General features: G+C 40.7%; 1 protein-coding gene and 1 long non-coding RNA gene across 4 annotated transcripts in view; one reads left to right on the forward strand and one right to left on the reverse strand.

Annotated features, from left to right (window-relative positions):
- The window catches only part of LOC146485475 (uncharacterized), a 100,259-nt gene that overhangs the window by 71,611 nt on the left and 6,619 nt on the right, over window positions 1-22,029 (forward strand). The gene's annotated exons all lie outside the window — the stretch shown is intronic.
- LOC146485480 (uncharacterized) overlaps window positions 1,694-22,029 on the reverse strand; it is a 25,436-nt gene continuing 5,100 nt past the window's right edge. The window contains exons 1-7 of one of the 3 annotated variants that reach the window (XM_085103432.1): window positions 19,478-19,673; window positions 11,254-11,540; window positions 9,852-10,196; window positions 8,591-9,202; window positions 7,521-8,239; window positions 6,428-6,750; window positions 1,694-4,291 (exon numbers count right to left, since the gene is read on the reverse strand). In XM_085103432.1, the coding sequence (XP_084959558.1) occupies window positions 3,986-4,291; window positions 6,428-6,750; window positions 7,521-8,239; window positions 8,591-9,202; window positions 9,852-10,196; window positions 11,254-11,540; window positions 19,478-19,597 (2,712 nt within the window). In that variant the 5' untranslated portion in view covers window positions 19,598-19,673 and the 3' untranslated portion in view covers window positions 1,694-3,985. Of the gene's footprint in view, window positions 4,292-6,427; window positions 6,751-7,520; window positions 8,240-8,590; window positions 9,203-9,851; window positions 10,197-11,253; window positions 11,541-15,774; window positions 16,022-19,477; window positions 19,674-22,029 lie in introns of those variants that run through there. The other 2 variants (XM_085103431.1, XM_085103434.1) reach the window with 2 other exon arrangements.

Genomic DNA, 22,029 nt, shown 5'->3' on the forward strand with positions numbered 1-22,029 from the left:
CACTTTGGAAGTCTTTATTTATTTACTTATTTTTTATTTATTTATTTATACACGGAAAATCATCAGTTAAGCTTAAGTTAAAAACTAAAACTAATTACAACTGCTTTACAAGATTGCCGTGTTGGAATCCGATATATCAGCTAACTTCTTGATATTTCGCTCAATAAAATGCTCAACGGATGAAACATTTTTTTAAGCTTTTGGGCAAGTTATTCCATAACATGCCCCGCTGTAAGAAAAGCTTCGTTTCAAATAATTGGTGTTTGGTCTGGACAGGGACAGCCTTCCCTCAGAGTTTCTTAAGTTGTAAACAGAGTGACGCTGAGAGAAAAGACTTTGTAGATATTCCGGAACAAGGTCATTTATGGTTTTATACCGATCATTAAGGCTTTTTGTTTCTTTCGCCGAAGAGATAGCCTCTCCCAGTCGAGGGTGGAGAGAAGGTGGTTGGAACTCGTATCAAAAGGTAATTTAGTAATAACTCTGGCTGCACGATTCTGTAACCAGTTTTGGAGCTTATCACTCAAGTAACCACTCAAACAGTCCCAAACGGGGCTGCAGTAATCAAAATTAGGCATAATTAAAGCGTTATAAATTTGGATTGCAGTTTCTTTGGATAAAAAGGGCCGCACACGTTTTAGGGCGCCTATAGCTGAAGAGACTTTCTTGTTTTGACGTCATCTGGGCCCAGTTGCTCGAAGCATGGTTAGCACTAACCCGGGTTAAATACCATGACAACCTATAGGTTTTAATACCTCTTAACCAATGGTTAGCGCTAACCATGCTTCGAGCAACTCAGTCTGTGCGTTATCAGATTACAGACGCACGGCAAAATGCAACCTCGTTCCCAGGGTCCTCTCTGTTAAAAAGGAAGAGAGAGGACCCTGGGGACGAGGTTGGGCAAAATGAAATTTATTTGTTAAATAGACGATAAATGACGTCAAAAAAATTCAAACTTGAGTTTTTAACATTTTATGACGTTATTTAATGAACTGGTGACTGATTGAAGTTGAAAATGTGTCCTCCAGGAGAGGCCTTGGAGCCCAGTTAGGGCCCAGGGGAGGGGCACTCTCCCTTATGGGCTATACGGGGACGTGCCGCTGGATAGGGTATGGTTTTTGGCCCCTCTGCCCTGAACAGAGTATATAATTTCAAGCGAGTCTGTCCTGGACCCGTCCTAGACAGGGTATGGTTGCAAGACTGTCATCGAGTATTTGGCAATCCCATATTATTTTAGTGAACAATGTTTCTCGTCAATTAAGTTTCCACCTAATTAAGGATCACCGCTGTTAATACGAAATTTTGGAAGTTTTCGCCATCACTTCTAGGTAATGTATTATTTTATCTGTTGTGATTGGTGTTTGCGTTTCAATGCGCGTGGAACATCACGTCCGGTAAGTGACAGTGGGCCTTTAAATTACTTCTGTAAAACAAGAGCTAGATGTTGTCCTTTGTCCTAATATAGGGCAGGGTAGGTATTAAAGGTTTAAAACCCCTAGCAGCACCCCTATACCCAAACACGGGTCAAGTACCCCCCCCCCCCCCCCCTCTCCGGGAGTTAGTGTAAGGTTAGTGTAAGTGGGAATTTGAACAGCCAATCTTGAAAAGTTCAAATGCCCGTCCGGGTTGGATAATGGCGTTTAAAATTGATCGGCGCATAAAAAAGAGCAGCTTCTGACAAGATGACAAAAAATAAAATATATAAATTTATATAAAAACATAGCTTCTTCTGTTACATCAAGATCTCGTTTCTAACTAGCTTAACGAAACTTAACTTAACGAAAATATATTTAAACAGATAAAAATTACTCTCTCTATAAAGGTATTACACAACGTTTTTCAAGAAAAATAACCCACTGTTTACTGAACAATGTTGTATATAAATGTCACTGGCGAAGGACAAAAGTAAAATACGATTAGCTACACAATGTTATTTTCACGGAATAAATTAACGACCGTGTGTTGTTATTAGAAGACAATGTTATATATAATTTCAGTAATGAGGGACAAAAGCATCCCTGACGTCAGTAATTAATATAAAACGATATAAAAACAAATTAAACTCAAGCAACTTATTACAAAGCAGCTACCCTAATAAGTCAGAAAGTTGGCAAGTGATAACTTAGTATCAAAAGAGATTGAAAAACTACCAAGAGTGGACCCTATTTGAACATTCGAATTTAAAGTGTTACATTATGGTAAAATATGTGTACCCATATGATTAACTAATAGGATTCAAACTGAATGATAAAAAAATACAGGATTTATAGATGTTTAACGCTACATATAACATAGAGTACAGTACAGCAGTTTTCGATTGAGTGTTTTAAAACCAAAACCAAAGTAATAATTCTGACCAATCACAACAGACGTAGGCAACAAAACAAGCCAATCAGAATTCGAAGATAATACATGTAACCGGCGCCAAGCGCGAGAAAACCCGGGCGACCAAGGCACGATTGGTTTTGGGTTTGCTTCTCATTGGTTGAGAAAGTGGCACGAGTTTTGTTAACCAATAGCCCAGCGTCGTAAAGTAAATCAATAGTGAAAAGCAAGCGCGGAATTACCTTGGACACTCAATTGAAAACCGTTCTGTCTACAATAATCGTTACAATGTCAGCTACGTCAAGCACGTGGAAATTAATGTGCATGGGAGCTTGTTATCTCCTGTTGTCAAAGTGCAATTTAAATCCCGTATAATTTTTCGCTTATGAAAATAATTATAGAAGCCCAATAAACAATTTGGGTGAAAAATAGTTTTCTATATGCTCTCAGAGGGCTTGATAGCATGTTATTTCGCCCATGCATACATGGAAAAGCAAAAGGCCTCAAAACTGTGCAGACTCTTACTTAAGCGCACGGCGGCCTTACAAGTTTTTGCTGGGTACTGAAGACATAGAGATAGACTGGACAGTAACTGAAGTTTGCAAACAGAACAATGCTTAGTTCACTGTTTGTCTCTCCCGTTCGGGTCATCAGGCCCCAGATGTTCAGAGCACGATAAAAGTAACCCAGGATTACTGTGAACTTTGGTTGCAGTTTAATTACTAATCAATAGAGATTTTGGTAAAGAATTTTCCCTTAAAGAGGGGCAATGTCAGCTATTTGTAGTGTTACTTTGAAAAGTAAAACAAAAATAATTTTATCAATGGAAACGTCAAAATAATGGTTTTGTTAGCAATAACCTTCCTAGTACACAGTTAACTTAGGCTGCAGATAGGCAGGATTAAAATGGATTGCAACTTGAAAAAAAAAAACGTACAGTCTGTTCCAGTTTTCCCCGTGCATTCTGGAGAAATCGCTACGTAAACGGATTCCAGTTTGTTCTTCACAGGAGAAGTAACTTACTGACCAACCTGATGTTAGAGAAAAGGTACCTTGTCAAACACTTGACCAAAACACAGAGCAATCACCACGGTAGTGCCCCTTTAAGTTTTCACTTAGAACGCTTTTCATTTGTCAGAACAAGCCAGCCAGTTCAATTATTTTGCAAACAGAATGCACCAATTTGAACGATATTTTCTATGCAACTTTTTTTAAACTGCGTCAAACTAGCGCATACTACTCCAAAAATGTGCCATTTCGAAGAATTCGATGGACGAATCATGCAGTCCTTCAAATTGGTTAACTCAACTTCAGCTGTCCACTAACGGACCCACCAGTTCTGACAAATGGAATAGAGCTTAAAATTAGCCTTTTAAAGCATTTATAGTGAAGGGGATGAAAACCTCAGTTGACCTTTAATCTGGGATTAGAGTTAATGGGCATTTGAACAACTGGACCCAGGTGTTTAACAGTTTTCAGAGCTTAGAAGATGATCGAGTCAGCGTTGTGGCCATTTTACATTTCCCGTATTTGTAACTATAGAACAGTCTCTCACAGCACTGTGCGGAATTCGAAATGTCGAAACGTTTACATGATCACGGCTACTCTTTTCTCAACTGAATAAACAAACAAACAAAAACATGGAAAGACAGAAATTGCTTCAGTAAAATGTCTTTGGTCTTATAATAGACAGGCCGTCCCTGAGAGGCAACACCAGTTGTTCCACTGTAGTGTCGTTCTTCACCAGCTGGTTGAAGTCATGTAGGGCCTGCTTTCTCGAGTCTCCTGCTTCGTACAGTAGTTCACCTAACGAGTTGTCCGCCATGATGAATCCCGAAGGTGTGAGCATCTCCTTGGCAAGTTTGTAGTACGAGATGTATTGATCCTTGGATGCGTCCAAGAACACAATATCGAACTTCTCACCCGCGTTTTTTAGCTCACGCATGATGTTCACTGTGTCTCCAATCTGGAGATTAATAAGAATAAAAACAAATGATTGCTATACACTGACACAATATACCGGCGAATGACTGACTGACTGACTGACTGGCTGGCTGGCTGACTGGCTAGCTTGCTGGTTGAATGGATGATTAACTGACTGACTGGCTGGCTGACTGACTGACTGACTGACTGACTGACTGACTGACTGACTGATTGCCCGACTGACTGGCTGGCTGGCTGACTGACTGACTGACTGACTGATTGACTGATTGCCCGACTGACTGGCTGGCTGGCTGGCTGACTGACTGACTGACTGACTGATTGTCCGACTGACTGGCTGACTGACCGACTGGCTGGCTGGCTGTCTAACTTACTGGAGAGTAGTTAGGTTAAGAAGCAGCAATAATTGACAACGACCAAAAAGAAGATTGGATTTTCACAAAAGCAGTAGAACATAAACTTAGTCAGGCAAAATCGCCAGCACAGATTATTTACTACGTTTGTAAGTAGGCCATAAAAAGTGTCCGATCTTTCTTGAGAAAAAGATTGGTCGGATGGAGAAACAGGCGAATGCATGCACGCACGTGCGCATGCATTTATGCATAGAAGGATGCATGCGTGCACAGAGGATTTCGTTATGTGCTGGGCTGTAGGCCTACTCTAGGAACTTAACTCGCCTTTGCTCCGAAAACAAATGGATGGTAAATTGTTGGAAATAGTGTCTAAATTCTAAATTTAAAATTAGATATGATTTTCGCTTTTAAATTTCCCGGACGCGGCCATCTTGGATTTCATGACGTCATTGCGTAGCCGCTATTGTTCTCTATTGTTTTACACAAAAGAAGTTCTGTTTACTAACAATAGCGGCAACGCAGTGACGTCATGAAATCCAAGATAGCCACGCCCGGGAAATTTAAAGGCGAAAATAGGCGACAATCATATCTAATATTAAGCAAACTTGAAAGTTATTTCTACTTCTTAAACTAAAATTTAGAATTTAAACACTATTTCCAACAAGATGCCCCCCAAAGGCATTAAAACGGAATGCTTAATGTAGCCCCAGATTTTTAAAAACTATCCTCCCTTCGCAATTGAAATAATTGAATGGTTTTATTCAGAGAGACTGCGTGATATTTTATCGTTGTGTTACTGGGAATCATACCGGAAATTACTATTCCATAACGTCATAACCACCACTTGAACTGGTCTGGTTTCCCTTGCCTTGAATTATATTCGATCTGTTTGTGAAAGCGTAATTTCGTCGCTGTGAACTTTCCCAATTTCCACGGTTTAAACTGTCGAGTACTACTTAGAAGTTATTATTTCGATTTACCGCTTGAAAAACGTTTGTTTTCTTTCTCAAAACGGCAGGTAAGAGTCTTAAATTCATACATGTGGCCGCCATTGAACGAAAAACAACCTTCTAAATGATGATTTCCTTTGACGTAACACAGGTAGAGATGATTGGGTCCCCTCCCTCGTGATATACGTGCCGATAATGGATTTTGATTGGGCCGTTTTTGTTGAAGACAATCAGAACAATAGATCCCTTCTGGGAGAGGGCAGAATTTAATGTAGGTTTAATGAATAAATCAAATGATGATTTGACGTGACACAGGAAGGGATGAGTTGGTTCCCCTCTCTTGTGATATGTGCCTAAATAATAGATTTTGATTGGGCCGCTTCTGTTAAAGACAATCGGAACAATACATCCCTACCTACTAGGGGATGACATATTTTAATGCATAAATTAATATGCAGATTTTTGGCTACGACGAAAAAAAATAAGATACCTGACCAAACCTAGACACGGCCTGCCCTGCGGGCATTCCGTGTAACAATTTACCGTCCATTTGTTTTCGGAGCAGAGGTTCCCTTTAATCAAAGCTCGTTACGAAAATAAAGTGATTTAAAGCGACTTTAACTAGGCGATTTGGGGTGACTCAAGGGCCCAGAGTAGGCCTGAAAGCGAGCGTATCGACAGGTCCAAGAAGATGGTCAACACCAGGAAGTATGGCGCCCAAGGTGGAAACATGGATGAAAGAAAAAAACAATCTGATTAAGCCTCACTGACAATTTAAATGGCAACTAGCACAGATCCTAACCGTAAAGTTAATTTTGAAATTTCCTATTTACCAATTTGTCTTTTGCAACAACGTACCTTAAGGGTAATCTTCTGAGCTTGTGAGGAACTACGGAAAAGGCGATCAGCAACTGTGGCGATTTTAGGATCAAATTCAATAGTGACTACTTCACCCTTTTCTGGTAAACCTTCAGCAAGGGCCATAGCTGACATGCCTGTAAATTTACCCACGTCAAGGACACGATTGGCTTTGGAGAGCTGCACCATCATCTTTAAAAACTGCGCTTCCAGCTGCCCGGCCATGCGAGGTGTGAACATCTGTCCTTCCTGTGTAACACGCGCAATCTTCTGGATATCTCCACTAGGAACTTGTGTCATTTTGGCAGCGTAATCTTCAACACCTTCACAATAAACGGATAAATCAGTAATCTTTCTCATTAAAGAAAGGCCCATACATTATTTCGTTTCCTGTTGCCCGACCAGCCAAACGTTTTTCAAGTTGTTTCTAACCTTAAAATGCTTTTTGTTAGTCACAAAAACGACTCTCATCCTTAAATCAGCTCCTATAACCGCTTTTCATTTGTCAGAATATAACTGGCCGGCCAGACTGATTGGTTTGTAAATGGAGTTCACCGATTTGAAGGACTGGTTCTCCAAATTCTTCAATCTGGCACACGCAGAGAGTTGTGTGCGCCATCGATCTTGAGGCAATTGAAAAAAGAGGCATATAAAGTGTCGTTTAAATTGTTGCATTTCGTTTGCGAAATAATTGAACTGGTTCTGACTATTGGCAAGCGTCGTTAGACTCCTGTCGGGCAATAAAATGAACAACTTTGGAGTGAAAGCAGCTCTTTGCAACTTGTCACGCAAGAAATGTTGTGTCACACTTGCGAGTTTTTGCTGCCCGTATTAATTCTCTGTGTGCAGCAAATTTTTATGGTCCTGTAACTAGACTCACTGTTTACAGTGTTATGCTTTTGTGTTTATGTTTTGCTGAGGTAGTAATTCGCGCAACAGATAATCGTAATTTACAATGTTTGCGCAAAAATTGGCACGGAAATATTGCCTTATTAATTAGACTTACAGTTTACTTTTAAAATTTCTACGTCAACACCGCCATTTTTATTTCGGTTTAATCTGTACTTTTACTGCAAGCATTCAATCACTTTACCTGGATAGCACAATTCGTTGGGCTCGAAGCTCGGGGGACTCGCCGTGTCACCAACTCTCTCGAGAGCCACTTGAGAAGGCAAGCTCTTAGGGATCTTTTTTTGGTCATCTTCTATTCCCTGGGAGATCTCAAGGGGGCCACTGTTTACATGAATCTCCATTTTACCCTGGTTTTCGTCGCCATGGTAGCCATTCTCGTAGCCATTCTGGATCTCTAGGACATCCTTATTCACGATGCCTTCCGTTGCTGGGTCTTTCAGTCCGACATCTCTGCAGTGAGCCTCCACTCCTAGGCCCCCTCTTGGGTATCCTTCGCAGATACAATGGTACTCATCGAGACGCTTGACCAGGAGCTCATACGGCAGGTGGTTTATATATTCGCACTTTCCAATGCCCTTAGGAACAGGGGCTACGAGGTTCCCTCCTCGCTTCTTAACAGCTCTTTCTTGAGCATTGTAGATTCTGTGCGTGTCCTCCATGATGGGGTGCCACAGGGATAATTCAAGATCACTCAGCAGCTTCAAAATGCGCTCCAAATCATGCCCCGTAGTCCAGCCCTCACAGAAGGAAAGATAAGCGCCAAGACCCATCCCTGTCGCTACAGCGTGACCATGAAGCATGCCGGAAGGAAGCTCGTACCCAGGGCTCCACGTGTGGCCATAGGCGTGTGGTCGGCATTGATGAGTTTCCCACAAGTTACCATACTCTGACCTCACGTACCTGTAAAATTACCGTCAATTTCAAGGGGCAATACGCAATACGTCCTGTGTACATTCTAAAAAAATCCCTCCGATTCTAAGTAACAACCTAAGAACGTATGTAACGAATAACGTACATTGTACGTGAGAGGTTATTATATGGTGTGACATAGCAGGTTTTCTTTTTCTATCATAAAGCTGTGTGATTAGTTAAAAACTCGCGCTACTTTCTCGATCCACAAACTAGGAGACAAACCAAAACTAATCCTTACTTAATCACACACGTTTTCCCCTCGCTTGAAGTCATTTGCATGTATTTTTTTTAATCTGTCCAACTTGTTGTGTGAGTTTGCGGTGCATGGAATGTACTTACCATTCAAGAGCTTTTCCAACGACAAAGTCGCACAGAGCTCCAAAAGCCTCGTGATCGCCATCATACTCATCCATCTCAGTGCCAAATCGTGTCCTCACAAGATCTGAAGACGCCTTCTCCAGCAAACTAAACAGCTCCTCATCCTTAACAACCGCCATTTTTATGATTTCAGCGATGCCATGTCGCAGCCAACCATATTTCAACGTACGGAAGAAAGACCTGTCAGTGAGTGTTAGGATGGGAGGATGGTAGGCTCCGTACAGGTTCTTGTACCCAAATCCGTCGCAGCAGGTACGCGGGGAAGGTCCGGCGTCTATTCCAGCCACGATGCTCGTGCAGAGCATTACGTAAGGTGTCTCGCGGTGGTACAAAGCCGTGGCAAACCCAGTGACATCAGATATGACCCCTCCGCCAACAACTAGTATTGGCTCGTTTCTGGCGACGCCAAGTTTCTTCAAGGATACCAGGATGTTTTTCACTGTGGAAATGTCCTTGTCGACTTCATTTCCAGAGAACACCAGCTTGTTCAGCTCGATTCGGTGTTGGTCAAAGTAGTCTTGAATGGCGTCACCGTAGAGTTTCTCTACTTTGTCATCAATCACAGCCACGCATCTGCAAAGAGAAATGGTATTGTCTGTCATTTACAGATGTTATGGTCATTTTTTTTTTCTCTGTTGGAACTGAAACATCGACAAATTTAAGGTCGAATTTTCTATAAGAACGTGCTAACGAAGTACCCAAACGTTAAATTTTCGTAAGACCACTATATTTACTTAATTATTATTTATTTATTTTTGTTGTTGGTGAGTTTTTTAGCTGTTTAGCTGTGTTAAGCTATTCCTTGTTGTTACTTGCTTCTTGTTGACTGTGATGTTTTTTAAAATTAGTGTAAACGGCCTTAGCTCTCGCAATGAGCACATTTTCAGTTATCTCTTAGAGTAAATGTCGAAACAAAATATTGTTTAAATAAAAAAAAAATACTTAAAATGAGAAGAAGTCATTTACCGCAAAAACATGTTGCGGTTAATAAGGTCAGCATTGTGAGCAGGAAAGGGATAGACAGGCAACTCTCGCAATATTTTTCATTTGTGAGTCGTTTTTACAAAGCTTTCTAGCTTCGTTCCCATCGTCCTTGGCGCGCGCGGTCAAAGTGACGTCACCTGTTGAGCTGATCGTCTGCAGACGCTCTCGCATTCGGCCCCAAGCCCCGTTAGGCAAACTCGGTTACTTCGATAAGCATTATGAACAAAACTTCACCTACCTCCCCAGGGGTTGGTAGACATTTTTCAGCTCGAGATTAGCAGGGTTCAACACGTTGTTGACAATCTTGATGGTTGTGGTCAGAGTCAGACTCACGATGCCTTCAATCACGGATGCATCTGGCTTGGCTAGAATGTACCCGTCACAGACACGGTAGATAGATGTAGGAAACACGGCATGCGGATCCGCCTCCTTCAATTTCTCAGCATTCTCCTCATAGCAGGTTGGACCGTTGATTTCCTTGAGTAGACTACGCACCGACATGACACCTAATCTGCATTCTGCAAATCTCTGCACGATTGTGTTCCATTTGTGGATGGCTTCGGCATCGTTTCCATGTGGTGGCCTGTGTTTGCAGAATTTCAACAAAAGATAGTTACGTACGTTAAGTTTGACCACTTCTAACAAAAACTGCATGAGAATAAAGCGACTTTGTTCAACGAGGGCGACACTTGACTGTCTACTGAATGACAAAACTAGTGCCCTTGGATTCTGGATACATCGATTTTGGTCAACGAGGATGATGACACTTAACAGTCTTTTACGACTGACAAACCTGTGTCCCTAAGATCCGGGATCAAATTGGAATTTGAAATGTTGTTTTTTGAGGAGAGGAATACAGGAGTGCCCGGAAAAAAAACCTCGAATTAGAATTTCGAAATGTCGTTTCTTTTTAGAGAGGAGGAGACTAGAATACCTAAAGAAAACAATCTCTTACTGAGCAAGAACGACATTGCCCAACAACAAACCCACGTTGGACGCCGATTCCAGTAATCAAATCCAAATAGGCTGTCCCTGTACGTTTTTGAGATGGACTGTAAAAAGACAAATTGGAGCTAACAGGATACCAATTCAGCTACTATTGAGAACAAGAGATGGTATTTTTGCCTAGTCGATCCTCGGACTATGGTTGAATGAACTAATGGTTCAGTCACCCAGAAGCATGTATCAAGGTATGACAGAGCGCCGTAAAACCAACCAAATTAATCATACGGGATTGTCATAAGAAAAGGTAGAAAATTCCAGGAACGTGGGTGACAGGCACCAACCACGAGAAACGTGTGCAGTAAAAATAGCCTGACCTAGGGTAACAAAATCACTAGTGGCGCGTGACTTAGAAAGACATAATGTTCAATAAAGCGTGCCATGACCTTCAGCCGTAGAAATTTGGTTATGGAAAATTTTCATGTGCCAACTTCACTGTTAATATTGCCAACTCAGTTTATCAAGCATACTTTCTACAACAACATTGAGTAGGGAGGATCTTTTCCAACTCTTGTGTCCATGGTTGTCTGAGGTCTTTCTCGCCCCAGAAGGGACCACAAAGATCACAGCCCTGGGTAAAAGAATGGATCGAAGCGAAAATACAATGGCGATCAACGAAAACCGAGCGTTTTACTAACCTTGCTGCAAGAATGGCTAACTGCTGCAATACTCCAACAGTTGGTTGGTTGTAGAAAAATTTTAGTTGTTTAGCCACTGCAAGCAAGTCCAGATCACTTCTGAACAATTTTGCCAGCTCTTTGGAAAACACAGTTAGACGAGATGAACGAATGAGAAAGTCGCTGACGATCGGGTCGGCGAAGATTCTCCGCGCCAGCTCGAAGGGCTCCTTCGGTGCCATCGTCTTTCCATCCAGGACTTTCGATGGCAGTAGCTTAAGGTACTTGATAATGGCGTTGACTGCATCCTGTACACATCGAAAAAGGTGAAAATGTTATAATTGTTATATTGGACAAAGTTCGTGTAAGAAGGATCAAAAGATCAGTGAAAGAACAGCAAAGTTAACTCGCTGATGACACTTATATGATTCTATGATCAAGAACCATACAGATATCGCTGAAGGGTATGCCTACAGGAAGCGACATGATGGCGTTCCATATAGACATACCCTTCAGCATTCACAGAAACTAGAATTTTACAGCACATTTAAAAGCGATTAAACACCCCCTGTTTATCTCGATTACCGACCAGAAAAATTCCTGAGAGAAACTCTTTGTTGAGACAAACAGGGAGCCACACACTCAAGATAGAGACAGGTAGATAGGAGAAAATATCGAGCTGTGAACGACTTTGCTCTCAATGCGAGCTCAATACTATGGAGGATAAAATCCTGGCATTTTGTATCCCATTGTCAGTAATTATTCTTCCATTAGAAATGACTTTTATTTGATATAATGTGTAATGAATTTCCAACTTGAAACATTTACAAATCACAGAATTTATTGTAGCGTTGATAACCTCCTCTGCTTATGTTGCTAATAAGCAGATGGTTAAGTTCATTTCTTCCCGTTTTGATTTAAGAAATCAGTAATTTGTTACCAAATAACACTAGTAGATGTAATAATCAAAGATTAGGGAGTGCGTTCGATGATCTCGATCCTAGGCTCTCTCTCCTTTGCCAAGTTGGTGATGAGTCGTCTGCCCCTGCGAAATCTGCAGGGGATGCCAGATACGCGTCCCAAGATCCATTCATTTGTTTATTGTCTCATACAATCTCGACTCCAATCTGGATTACAAGTGCGTTCTTTCTACGTCGAACGCAATAATCTGATAAAGTTTTGTAGCACTTTGTATTTTATCGATTTCATGATTTTAGAACTCTTTTGGCGCTTTTGTTATACTATAGCAATTTTTATGGGTTTTTCGGGATCCGTAATTTGGCTTTTTTAAAGGTCGGGATTCGGTATTTTAGTGGAAAAGAGCGACGATATTCGGGATTAGAATTAGGGACGGGACGCGGGATTTGACGATTTTCCGAAGCGGGATGCGGGAAATGTTACTCTAAAGAAACGAGATCCGGGAAGTTCGGTGTCGAAAATGTACAATGAAAATCTAGTTGTCACCGTCCTGGACGAGAAAAGAAATTTACGGGTCCTATGTCTTTACAGATAAAATTTCTTCAGTGCTCCCTGAGACCTTGTAGTTAACTTGAGCCGACAAGCCTAAACAAATGCCACGGAGCTAGCGTTCACAACGGCATAAAGGAATATATTCAAACGGCTCTAAATAATAAGAAAACCTCCAATCGGCAAATTTGAGTAGTTTTTTTCATGATCAAAATCAAAAGGTCAACAGAGAGGAATCAAATTCCTGCCTCAGTCCACTTTGGAATCTATTTGTTTTAATTCAATTATTCCTAGTGTTGTATATAATATTGTTGTTTGGGGCTCTGTCTCCCCATCACTTATGGAGGATATTGAACGTATTCATATGAGAGCAATTAGGATTGTCTGCAAGCTACCTATGTCCACTCCAGCTGATGAGATCAGGAAATTGAGGCAAAGGGATCCCATTTCTTTGTATTACATTAAGAGACTGCTGGTTCTGGCCTATCAATCCTATCATAGTCTAAATACGGAGGATCTAAAAATTTTAATTTCTAAGGCAAAAACAAATTACAGCTTAAGAAATTCTTTAAATTTAGAAGGGACTTGAAAAAAATTATGACCCTACCGGGATCGGGATTGGGCTAAAACACCGGTCGGGATTACGGGATTGAGAGAATATTTTGTCCGGGATGGCGGGATTGAAGAACCCTATTGGGGACCCTCAAATAAGGCTTGTTGTTGTCGTTTATAACATGTGGCTAGAGTACTATCTGAACACTACCCCTATTGCCTAGAAATAAACCTTAGGATTCATCTTATCTCAGAAGAGTTTCATAACTCCGAGCTCTGGCGACTGACGGCTCCCTCTCGTGTCATTGAGTCGGTTGCAGTCTTGCGGTTTCTACGCGATCGTCGATAATTATAAGTACCTCTAGCTCTTGTAAGGTTCACGACACTGCACGCAAGTTTTTAGTTTCAATAACGATGTTACATGAGATATGTGGGTCAGAGATAACCATTATAAATTATAATCGGATAGTCGCGATCACGGAATGAAAGAAATCAATGACTACTGTTTGTCAGCTTGTTAGAAAATCCTGCGAGCAGCGAAACAAGAACCCGGCTTGGTTCGTACTGTGACTCTGAATCTATGTATAATATAACGAACTGAAATAGCATGAGAAGATAATGCAAGGAAGTTGCCCTCAGAATTTCTGCGAAAGGTCATCAGTCCGCGATACACCATGGTAACCATTACTAAAGAAAATCATTTGTACGTGCTCAATGTTTCATTTCAATTAAAGGTCAAACTTAAGAATATCATCCCCAACCTCCAGACTTGTTTACAACAATCCGTCTAAGAGTCATACACGATAAATTGTAGCGCAGGAAAGTTGTGCTCGGTGTTATGTATCAAAGGTTTCACTATGAGATTTCATTCACAATGCCAAGAATTGTTTAGGACAACCTGTGATACAGCGTGATAAACAGAGCTGATGTAAACTATACTTCTGCTCTATATTTCATTTCAAAGGTCAACCGCGCTGAGATTTTTGATACTGAACATTAATTCAACTGAATAATGGGAATTTACATTGGCATGTTGATAGAGTGGCTCTTCATTCACTGTTTCGGCCTGATCAAACTGATATTTGGAAATGTTCGCATTTATGGAAAAAAGAAAACCAGAGTACCAGGAGAAAAGCTTAATTGGCGGATAGGACGAGAGCCAACGACACACTCTATTCACACATAGCGTCAAATCCAGGAATCGAACTGAGGAAAAGTCTTCTTAGTAAAATTTATTTCTAATTTGGAAGTCATTCACTTAGGATCTCAGTACCAGACTTAAATTTTAGAGCCATCTTCCCCAGCATGATTGGGCAAATCGGTACAACAGGAAAGTACCGCTTGGGCTTTCATTTGACTGATGGTCACACGTCAGGATTTCAGCCACAGACTAAAATGTCAGAACCACCTTGTACATCACAATAAACAGCATCACAGGAAAGTACTGCCCAGTAGCTTTCATTTGAATAATCACACTTTAGGATTTCATCCACAAACACAAAAGATAGAACCACCTTGTACAACATAATAAATAGCACCACAGGAAAGTACTGCTCAGTAGCTTTCATTTGAATGGTCACACTTTAATAGGATTTCAGCCACAGACTAAAATGTTGGAACCGCACCTTGTATTTGTAAATATTTTTGATTTTAATTTGTACCGTTTTATGGTTGTGTACCTGTAAACTAGCTTACAGCCAGCTCAGCCGTATTTTTAGCTAAACAAAGTTGCATAGTTGTATATACAGTAGTTGTAGTTTTCTCTTAAATACTACAAGAACTGCGCTTTTAATTGTGCAAAGAAACAAGAGGTTTCTTTAGCGGAATGTTGCCCCGCACTTTTGTAACATCAGAAGGCACACAAGTCGATAGAACTGGGGATTAGAGGCCTTAAGGACGGCGACGCCATTAAAAACGTAAGCTGAATATTAAATTCGTGTTCTTTGAGCTAACTTGAGATAATTTCAAGTCAATTAACTTCTGTCATGCGACCGAGCTATGCAGAAGCTGCGGCGGCTTACAAGTTCAGAAAGGTGTAACATAAATCCAATCTGCCTCGTGTGTTCACGTTCTCCAGTAAACCTTAAAATTTGTCTTTTCGCGTTGTCGTTTTAAAGTTGACGACATAGAAATGTACAAAAGTGTAAAACACGCTTGCGGAGTTAGTGTTTTGCTAAACAAAACTTGTTTTCTGACGTTCTCGTTGCTGTTGTAGCTGCTCAGTTAAGATCCACCCCACCCCCTAACCCCCAGCTAGCATTTTCTAAAAGCGAATAGTCTCTCGTTATTATTTCGAGGCCGATAAAGTTCTGTTTCCTAAAATTTTCTGCGACTTAAATTTTCAGCTTTAGAATCCGAACATATCAAACTGTATTAACTTGCGACATTTCAACCATTCCGATATAACAGGAACAAAGTTTGGCTTGTGCCGGATTATCTATAAAAACCCTGGATCCCTATCCGAAAACAAAGACCCCTTAAAACTCAGAATCCTTGAAAACTCAGACTCGTCATTCTACTAACCTGAAATTTGTTGCCGTTGTTGTCCAGTCGGTAAAACGTGATTTCTTTTGCCAGAAACGCTTCTTCCTTTAAATTGTTATTGTTCATGTCGTCGTTCATTAGTCTTGTGAGTACACTCATGTTGGCCGGAAGGCTTTGAAGCAAAATGGCTCACCTTTACTCTAGCTACAACGGAGTGTGCATGCAACTACCACCGTAAAACAGTGACTAGAGCCACTTGATGCAGCAAAATAAATAGTATCATTGTTGAAAGTGCTGCTCAGTCGTATTAATTTCAAAAATAACAGTGCGTTTAACGTTTCATCTCTGTTAAATCTTGATGTGGACCATGGACTTTTGCCGGACTACGTGACTACGTGAAGGTCGCTTTTTTTTTTTTAACTGTTTGGTGGTGCCAACCACCCCTGCATTAGAAATTTGATTCACATTTAAAGTTTTCTCCATCGATTAATAAATTTATTTGCGAATATTCATTATTCATTATTTAATTTTGCAGCTTCGAATGTTAAAATAATACTGCTAATTGCTATTGTTGATGTAGTGACTCGTTCGGTAGTCTTGGGAGTATGTCCACTCATGTTAGTCCGGAAGCTTTGTAGCAAAATGGCTCACCTTTCCTCAGACTACAATGAAGTGAACATGCAATTAAGCACCGTGAAACAATGATTAGCTAGTTCTGCTCAGTATTTCATTTTAAAAATATAACATTACGGCAAGTACTGTCATCTCGGCCAGTTCCAAACATGGACTATGGACTTGGAGATTGTTGACCTGACGGCGGGGGCAGGTTTACATGTAAAATGAGCGCTACAGAGGAGTCGATTCACGCAAAGTCGGGCCAGAGAGAATGAGAGATAATAGTTTATTAACACATCCTTGGCAGCTAATACGGATAATGGACAAATCTGGTAAAATCAAAAAAGGTTAAAAAGGAGACTACAGTTAAAATACGTCAATTAGACAAATATAAAAATATAATAAAATCGAAGATCCAAAACTAAAAAATCCAAGAAACCCTAAAAGAGTCTAAGGGAGCCAAAATTAGCCGAACTGCTGAGGTGTGATACAAAGCAGTGTTCTTGGCATTGAACATGATAATTAAACTTCTTTGGAATCTGTTCTTCTCACACAATGGCATAGAGAGCATACGTGTACGTCTTAAAGACCGACGACAGCTATTGTGCACAGGCAACAGGCTATGATGACGGTGGTGAAGATTTCTCTGTCAGTTGCTTTTCAAAAACAACGAACCAAACAACATCAGGAACGAATATTAGCTTAATATTGTAAAAAGATCATAACAGATCAAGAATTCAAACAGACATCAGTTGGCTCTTTTAGAAGTTTGGCCAAAGAACTTTAACAATTCGTTTCTCATCAATGTGGCCACTTTCAATCATCATTAACTGCATTTAATGAACAAGCACCATGGCCATCGATCAAAACTAAGATCCAACACAGCTTTCCCCGTTCCCACAATTTAGCCGAATTGCTTAGGTGGATGATATCTTTTTCCGAAGATGTAAATGAACACAAGAAGCATTTTGTTATCCAAAATGATGATGATGATGATGATGATGATGATGATGTTCAGTCTCGGTCAGTGTTTATAATTATAGCACAAGAGCTGGTCCGAACATTAAATTTAATTAACAAGTGTAATTCCAATTGAACATAACAAGGTTAAAAATCCCAACTGGCAGGAGGCAGACCAGCTGGTTATTTATAAGCGCGACCAATCAATAAAGAAAGAAAGAAAGAAGGAATGAAGTACTAGAAGAAAAGCTCTTGGAGATAGGACGACAACCAACAACAAACTCAACTCACATATAGCCTGTGTTAAATCCAGGAATCGAACTGAGGAAACGTCTGCTCAACTGATATAATTTATTTCTAATTTGGAAGTCATTCCACTTAGGATCTCAGTACCAGACTCAAATTTTAGAGCCATCTTCACCAGCATAACTGAAAAAATAGGTGCAACAGGAAAGTACTGCTTGCTAGCTTTCATTTGAATGGTCACAGTTTAGGATTTCAGCCACAGACAGTAAAATGTCAGAACCACCTTGTACAGCATAATAAACAGCATTACAGGAACGTACTGCTCAGTAGCTTTCATTTGAATGGTAACACTTTAGGATTTCAGCCACAGACTAAAATGTTAGAACCGCCTTGTACAGCATAATCAAACAGCATTATAGGAAAGTACTGTTCAGCAGCTTTCATTTGAATGGTCACACGTTAATAGGAATTCAGCCACAGACTAAAATGTTAGAACCACCTTTGTACTTGCAAATATCTTTAATTTGTACGATTTATGGTGGCGTAACTGTAAACTAGCTTACACTGCAGCCAGTATCTCATCCGTATTTTTAGCTATAAACAAAGTTGTATAGTTGTATTTTTCTCTTAAATACTACAAGAATTTTGGTTTAAATTGCGCAGAGAAACAAGAGGTTTCTTTAGCGGAATGTTGCCCCGCACTTCTGTAACATCAGAAGGCACACAAGTCGATAGAAGTTGGGATTAGGGGCCTTAAAAGGAGCGAGGACGGCGACGCCATGGAAAACGTAAGCTGAAAATTAAATTCGTGTTCTCTGAGCTAGCTTGAGATAATTTTAAGTCAATTAACGTCTGTCATGCGACTGAGCTATGCAGGAGCTGAATTCGTAGCGGCGGTTTACAAGTTCAGAAAGGTGTAACATATTTTTTAGGCCTTATCACGGTTTTCGACGCCATTTTGACGAGTAGCCAAACAGGCTTGAAATAACAGTGTATGTATGGAAATCCGATGTCAAATAATTTTCATAAAACATCGCTTCTGGAAAATTCATGAATTGGAAACTTTTGGCATTAGGAAAAGGATTTTAAGAAAAAAAGTGTAGGGATTTAGCTGTGCCAGAAAGCGTCCAGTCGTGTTTTGAACTTTCCATACATTTCCCTGTATTTTTTTTCCCGCGAACTATTCTTAGTAGCAGTTCACGGCTGGTTCGCTATACAGACAAATGTATGGAAAGTTCAAAACACGACTGGACGCTTTCTGGCACAGCTACATCCGTCCAATTTTTTTTCCTAAGATCCTTTTCCTAGTGCTAAAAGTTTCCAATTCATGAATTTTTCAGAAGCTTTGTTTAATGAAAGTAATTTGACATCGGATTTCCATACAAACACTGTTATTTCAAGCCTGCATGTTTGCCTACTCGTCAAAATGGCGTCGAAATCCGTGATAAGGCCTATCCAATTCGGCCTCGTGTGTTCACGTTCACCAGTAAACCTTAAAATTTGTCTTTTTACGTTGTCGTTTTAAAGTGGACGACATAGAAATGTACAAAAGTGTGATACACGCTTGTAGAGTTAGTGTTTGCTAAACAAAACTATTGTTTTCTGATGTTCTCGTTGCTGTCGTAGCTGCTCAGTTAAGCTCCACCCTGCCCCTCCCCCCACCCCAGCCCCAAACCCCAGCTAGCATTTTCTAAAAGCGAATAGTCTCTCGTTATTATTTCGAGGCCGATAAAGTTCTGTTTCCTAAAATTTTCTGCGATTTACATTTTCAGCTTTAGATTCCAAACATATCAAACTGTATTAACTTGCAAAGTTTGGCTTGTGCCGGGTTATCTATAAAAAAAACCTAGATCTCCATGCGAAAACTAAGACCCCTTAAAACTCAAAATCCTTGAAAACTCAGACCCGTCATTCCACTAACCTGAAATTTGTTGCCGTTGTTGTCCAGTCGGTAAAATGTTATTTCTTTCGCCAGAAACGCTTCTTCCTTTAAATTGCTTTTGTTCATGTCGTCGTTCACTGGTCTTGGGAGTACACTCATGTTGGCCGGAAGGCTTTGAAGCAAAATGGCTCACCTTTACTCTAGCTACAATGGAGTGTGCATGCAACTACCACCGTAAAACAGTGACTAGAACCACTTGATGCAGCAAAATAATAGTATCATTGTTGAAAGTGCTGCTCAGTCGTATTAATTTCAAAAATAACAGTACGTTTAAAGTTTCATCTCTGTTAGATCTTGATATGGACCATGGACATATGCCGGATATTTGACAACGTGCCGCGGTGGAGTCGATTCAGTCACACATGCAAAGTTTCTTCGAATAAAACTGTTTTTTTTTACTGTTTCGTAGTGCCAACCACCCCTTCATTAGGAATTTGATACATTAAATTTTTCTCCATCGATTAATAAATTTATTTGCGAATATTCGTTATTCGTTATTTAATTTTGCAACTTCGAATGGTAAAATAATACTAGAAATTGCTATTGTTGAAATCGTCGTTCGTTGTGAGTACACTCGTGTTGGTCCGGAAGCTCTTTGACTACAATGAAGTGTACATACAATTAAGTACCGTGAAACAATGATTAGCACTACCTCTGCAGCAGAGTAAATAGTATCACAGGAACGTTCTGTTCAGTATTTCATTTCAAAAATAACAGTACGTTAATAAAAATACTGTCATCTCGGTCAGTTCCAAACACGGACTCAGTATGGACTTGAGGATTGTTGACCCGATGGCGGGGGCAGGTTTACATGTCAAAGGAGCAGGGTTTGGAACGTTCCCTACAATCCCAGGCCATATCAGGCCCCGAGGTACAATACCAGGCCCCAATGAAACGAAATCAAGTTGTTTGTTACGCAGGCAACAATAACAAGCCCCGATGTCTTAATATTATTCTACACAACAATATCAAGCCCCGAGGAACAATACCAGGCCCCCATGAAACGAAATCAAGTTGTTTGTTACGCAGGCAACACTATCAAGCCCCGATATCGTAATATTATTCTACACAACAATATCAAGCCCCGAGGTACAATACCAGGCCCCAATAAAACGAAATCAAGTTGTTTGATACGCAGGCAACACTATCAAGCCCCGATATCGTAATATTATTTGACGCAACAATATCAAGCCCCGAGGTACAATACCAGGCCCCAATGAAACGAAATCAACTTGTTTTTATATCAAGCCCCGATATCGTAATATTATTCGACACAACAATATCAGTGTAAAAAGAAAAGAAGATAGGCCTTCGCGACTCCCACTCGCGTGTTTTTAGCCATGTTCAGTTATAGTTTTGCTGTAACGAGATAATTTTTTTCAGAGAACGCCCTCTCTTGTATGAGCGGTGCTCCCTGGAAATTTTCTTTTAGTGCTGTATTTTCTTCTTATTAAATGCCATTTATGATTTGGAGGATTTGCGCGATAGTAACTGAACAAAGCCATGTGCTTAAATGTCGCGACATTATCTAATTATTAAACATTTCACGGGTACCTGCTGGGCAACAGACTGTTCACAGTCCCTTATTTTTCCGTGGGATTTTCGAGACTCGTACGCTTTTATCGAACTCCCGCAATCCTGGTTTGTAAAGGCGAGTGCAACCTGGGGAGGTGTCTAAACTACTGAGGGGAGCCGGGAGTTTCTCCCTCCTCCTCCTCCTTCTCCTCCCCCACTCAAAGTAATGACTGCCCCCCTCCCCCGGTAGTTTAGACACTTTTCCCTGGTGCGCTCGCCTTTTCAAACTAAAATGGCGGGATTTCGATCGAAGCGCATGAGTCTCGAAACTGATCCCATGGAAAAATAGGGGGTTTAGCTGGGCAACAGCCCGTAAAGAGATTCGAGTGCTGACGTTTCTAGCGCTAGGTCGTCGTAAGGGGATTCCCTTTGACGAAGGGCAAACGCTCCAAACGTTATCTTTGTAATCTCTTTACCGTGGTCAACTAGTCATCTTTAGTTTTCAAATCCGTTGATAAACCAAACATTCGTCACCACTCCCCACCGACGCAGGTCCACCGTGAATTCTATAATAGAAAAAACTAAACCCTTTGCCAGAGTTTCACCATCATTGCATCCTTTCTTGAGCTTTCAAAAGTGAAGTTATACCGTGGAGTGAGCCACACTCTTGAACTACTCGTGATTCTAGGTTGAGAAAAAATAAGCATTGTGTTCGAATTTTTTTTGGTTCTTTTTTGTCCTTTTCGCATTTCTCGTGCCAGGCTGCATTTTATATAGGTTACGCGAAAGATCTTTTGCGTGGGTTTCCCAATTGCTCGGCGTACTGCATGGCGCACAGTCGTGGTCTTTGGCGTTCACAGGAACCGTTTTTGTCCAAAATTATTCAGGATTTTTCTCCCGGTGTAGGAAATTAGAATGTACAGGCGGTGGGCATAAAATATTCCTGGAACAGGCACTTCCGCGGCCGCTTGGCGTGAACTGTGACTTCTAAAATCTCGGCGTATCTTCGGCGTGGA

This window comes from Pavona decussata, unplaced genomic scaffold, assembly GCF_977016875.1.
Source record: "Pavona decussata unplaced genomic scaffold, jaPavDecu1.1 SCAFFOLD_26, whole genome shotgun sequence".
Classification (NCBI taxonomy): domain Eukaryota; kingdom Metazoa; phylum Cnidaria; class Anthozoa; order Scleractinia; family Agariciidae; genus Pavona; species Pavona decussata.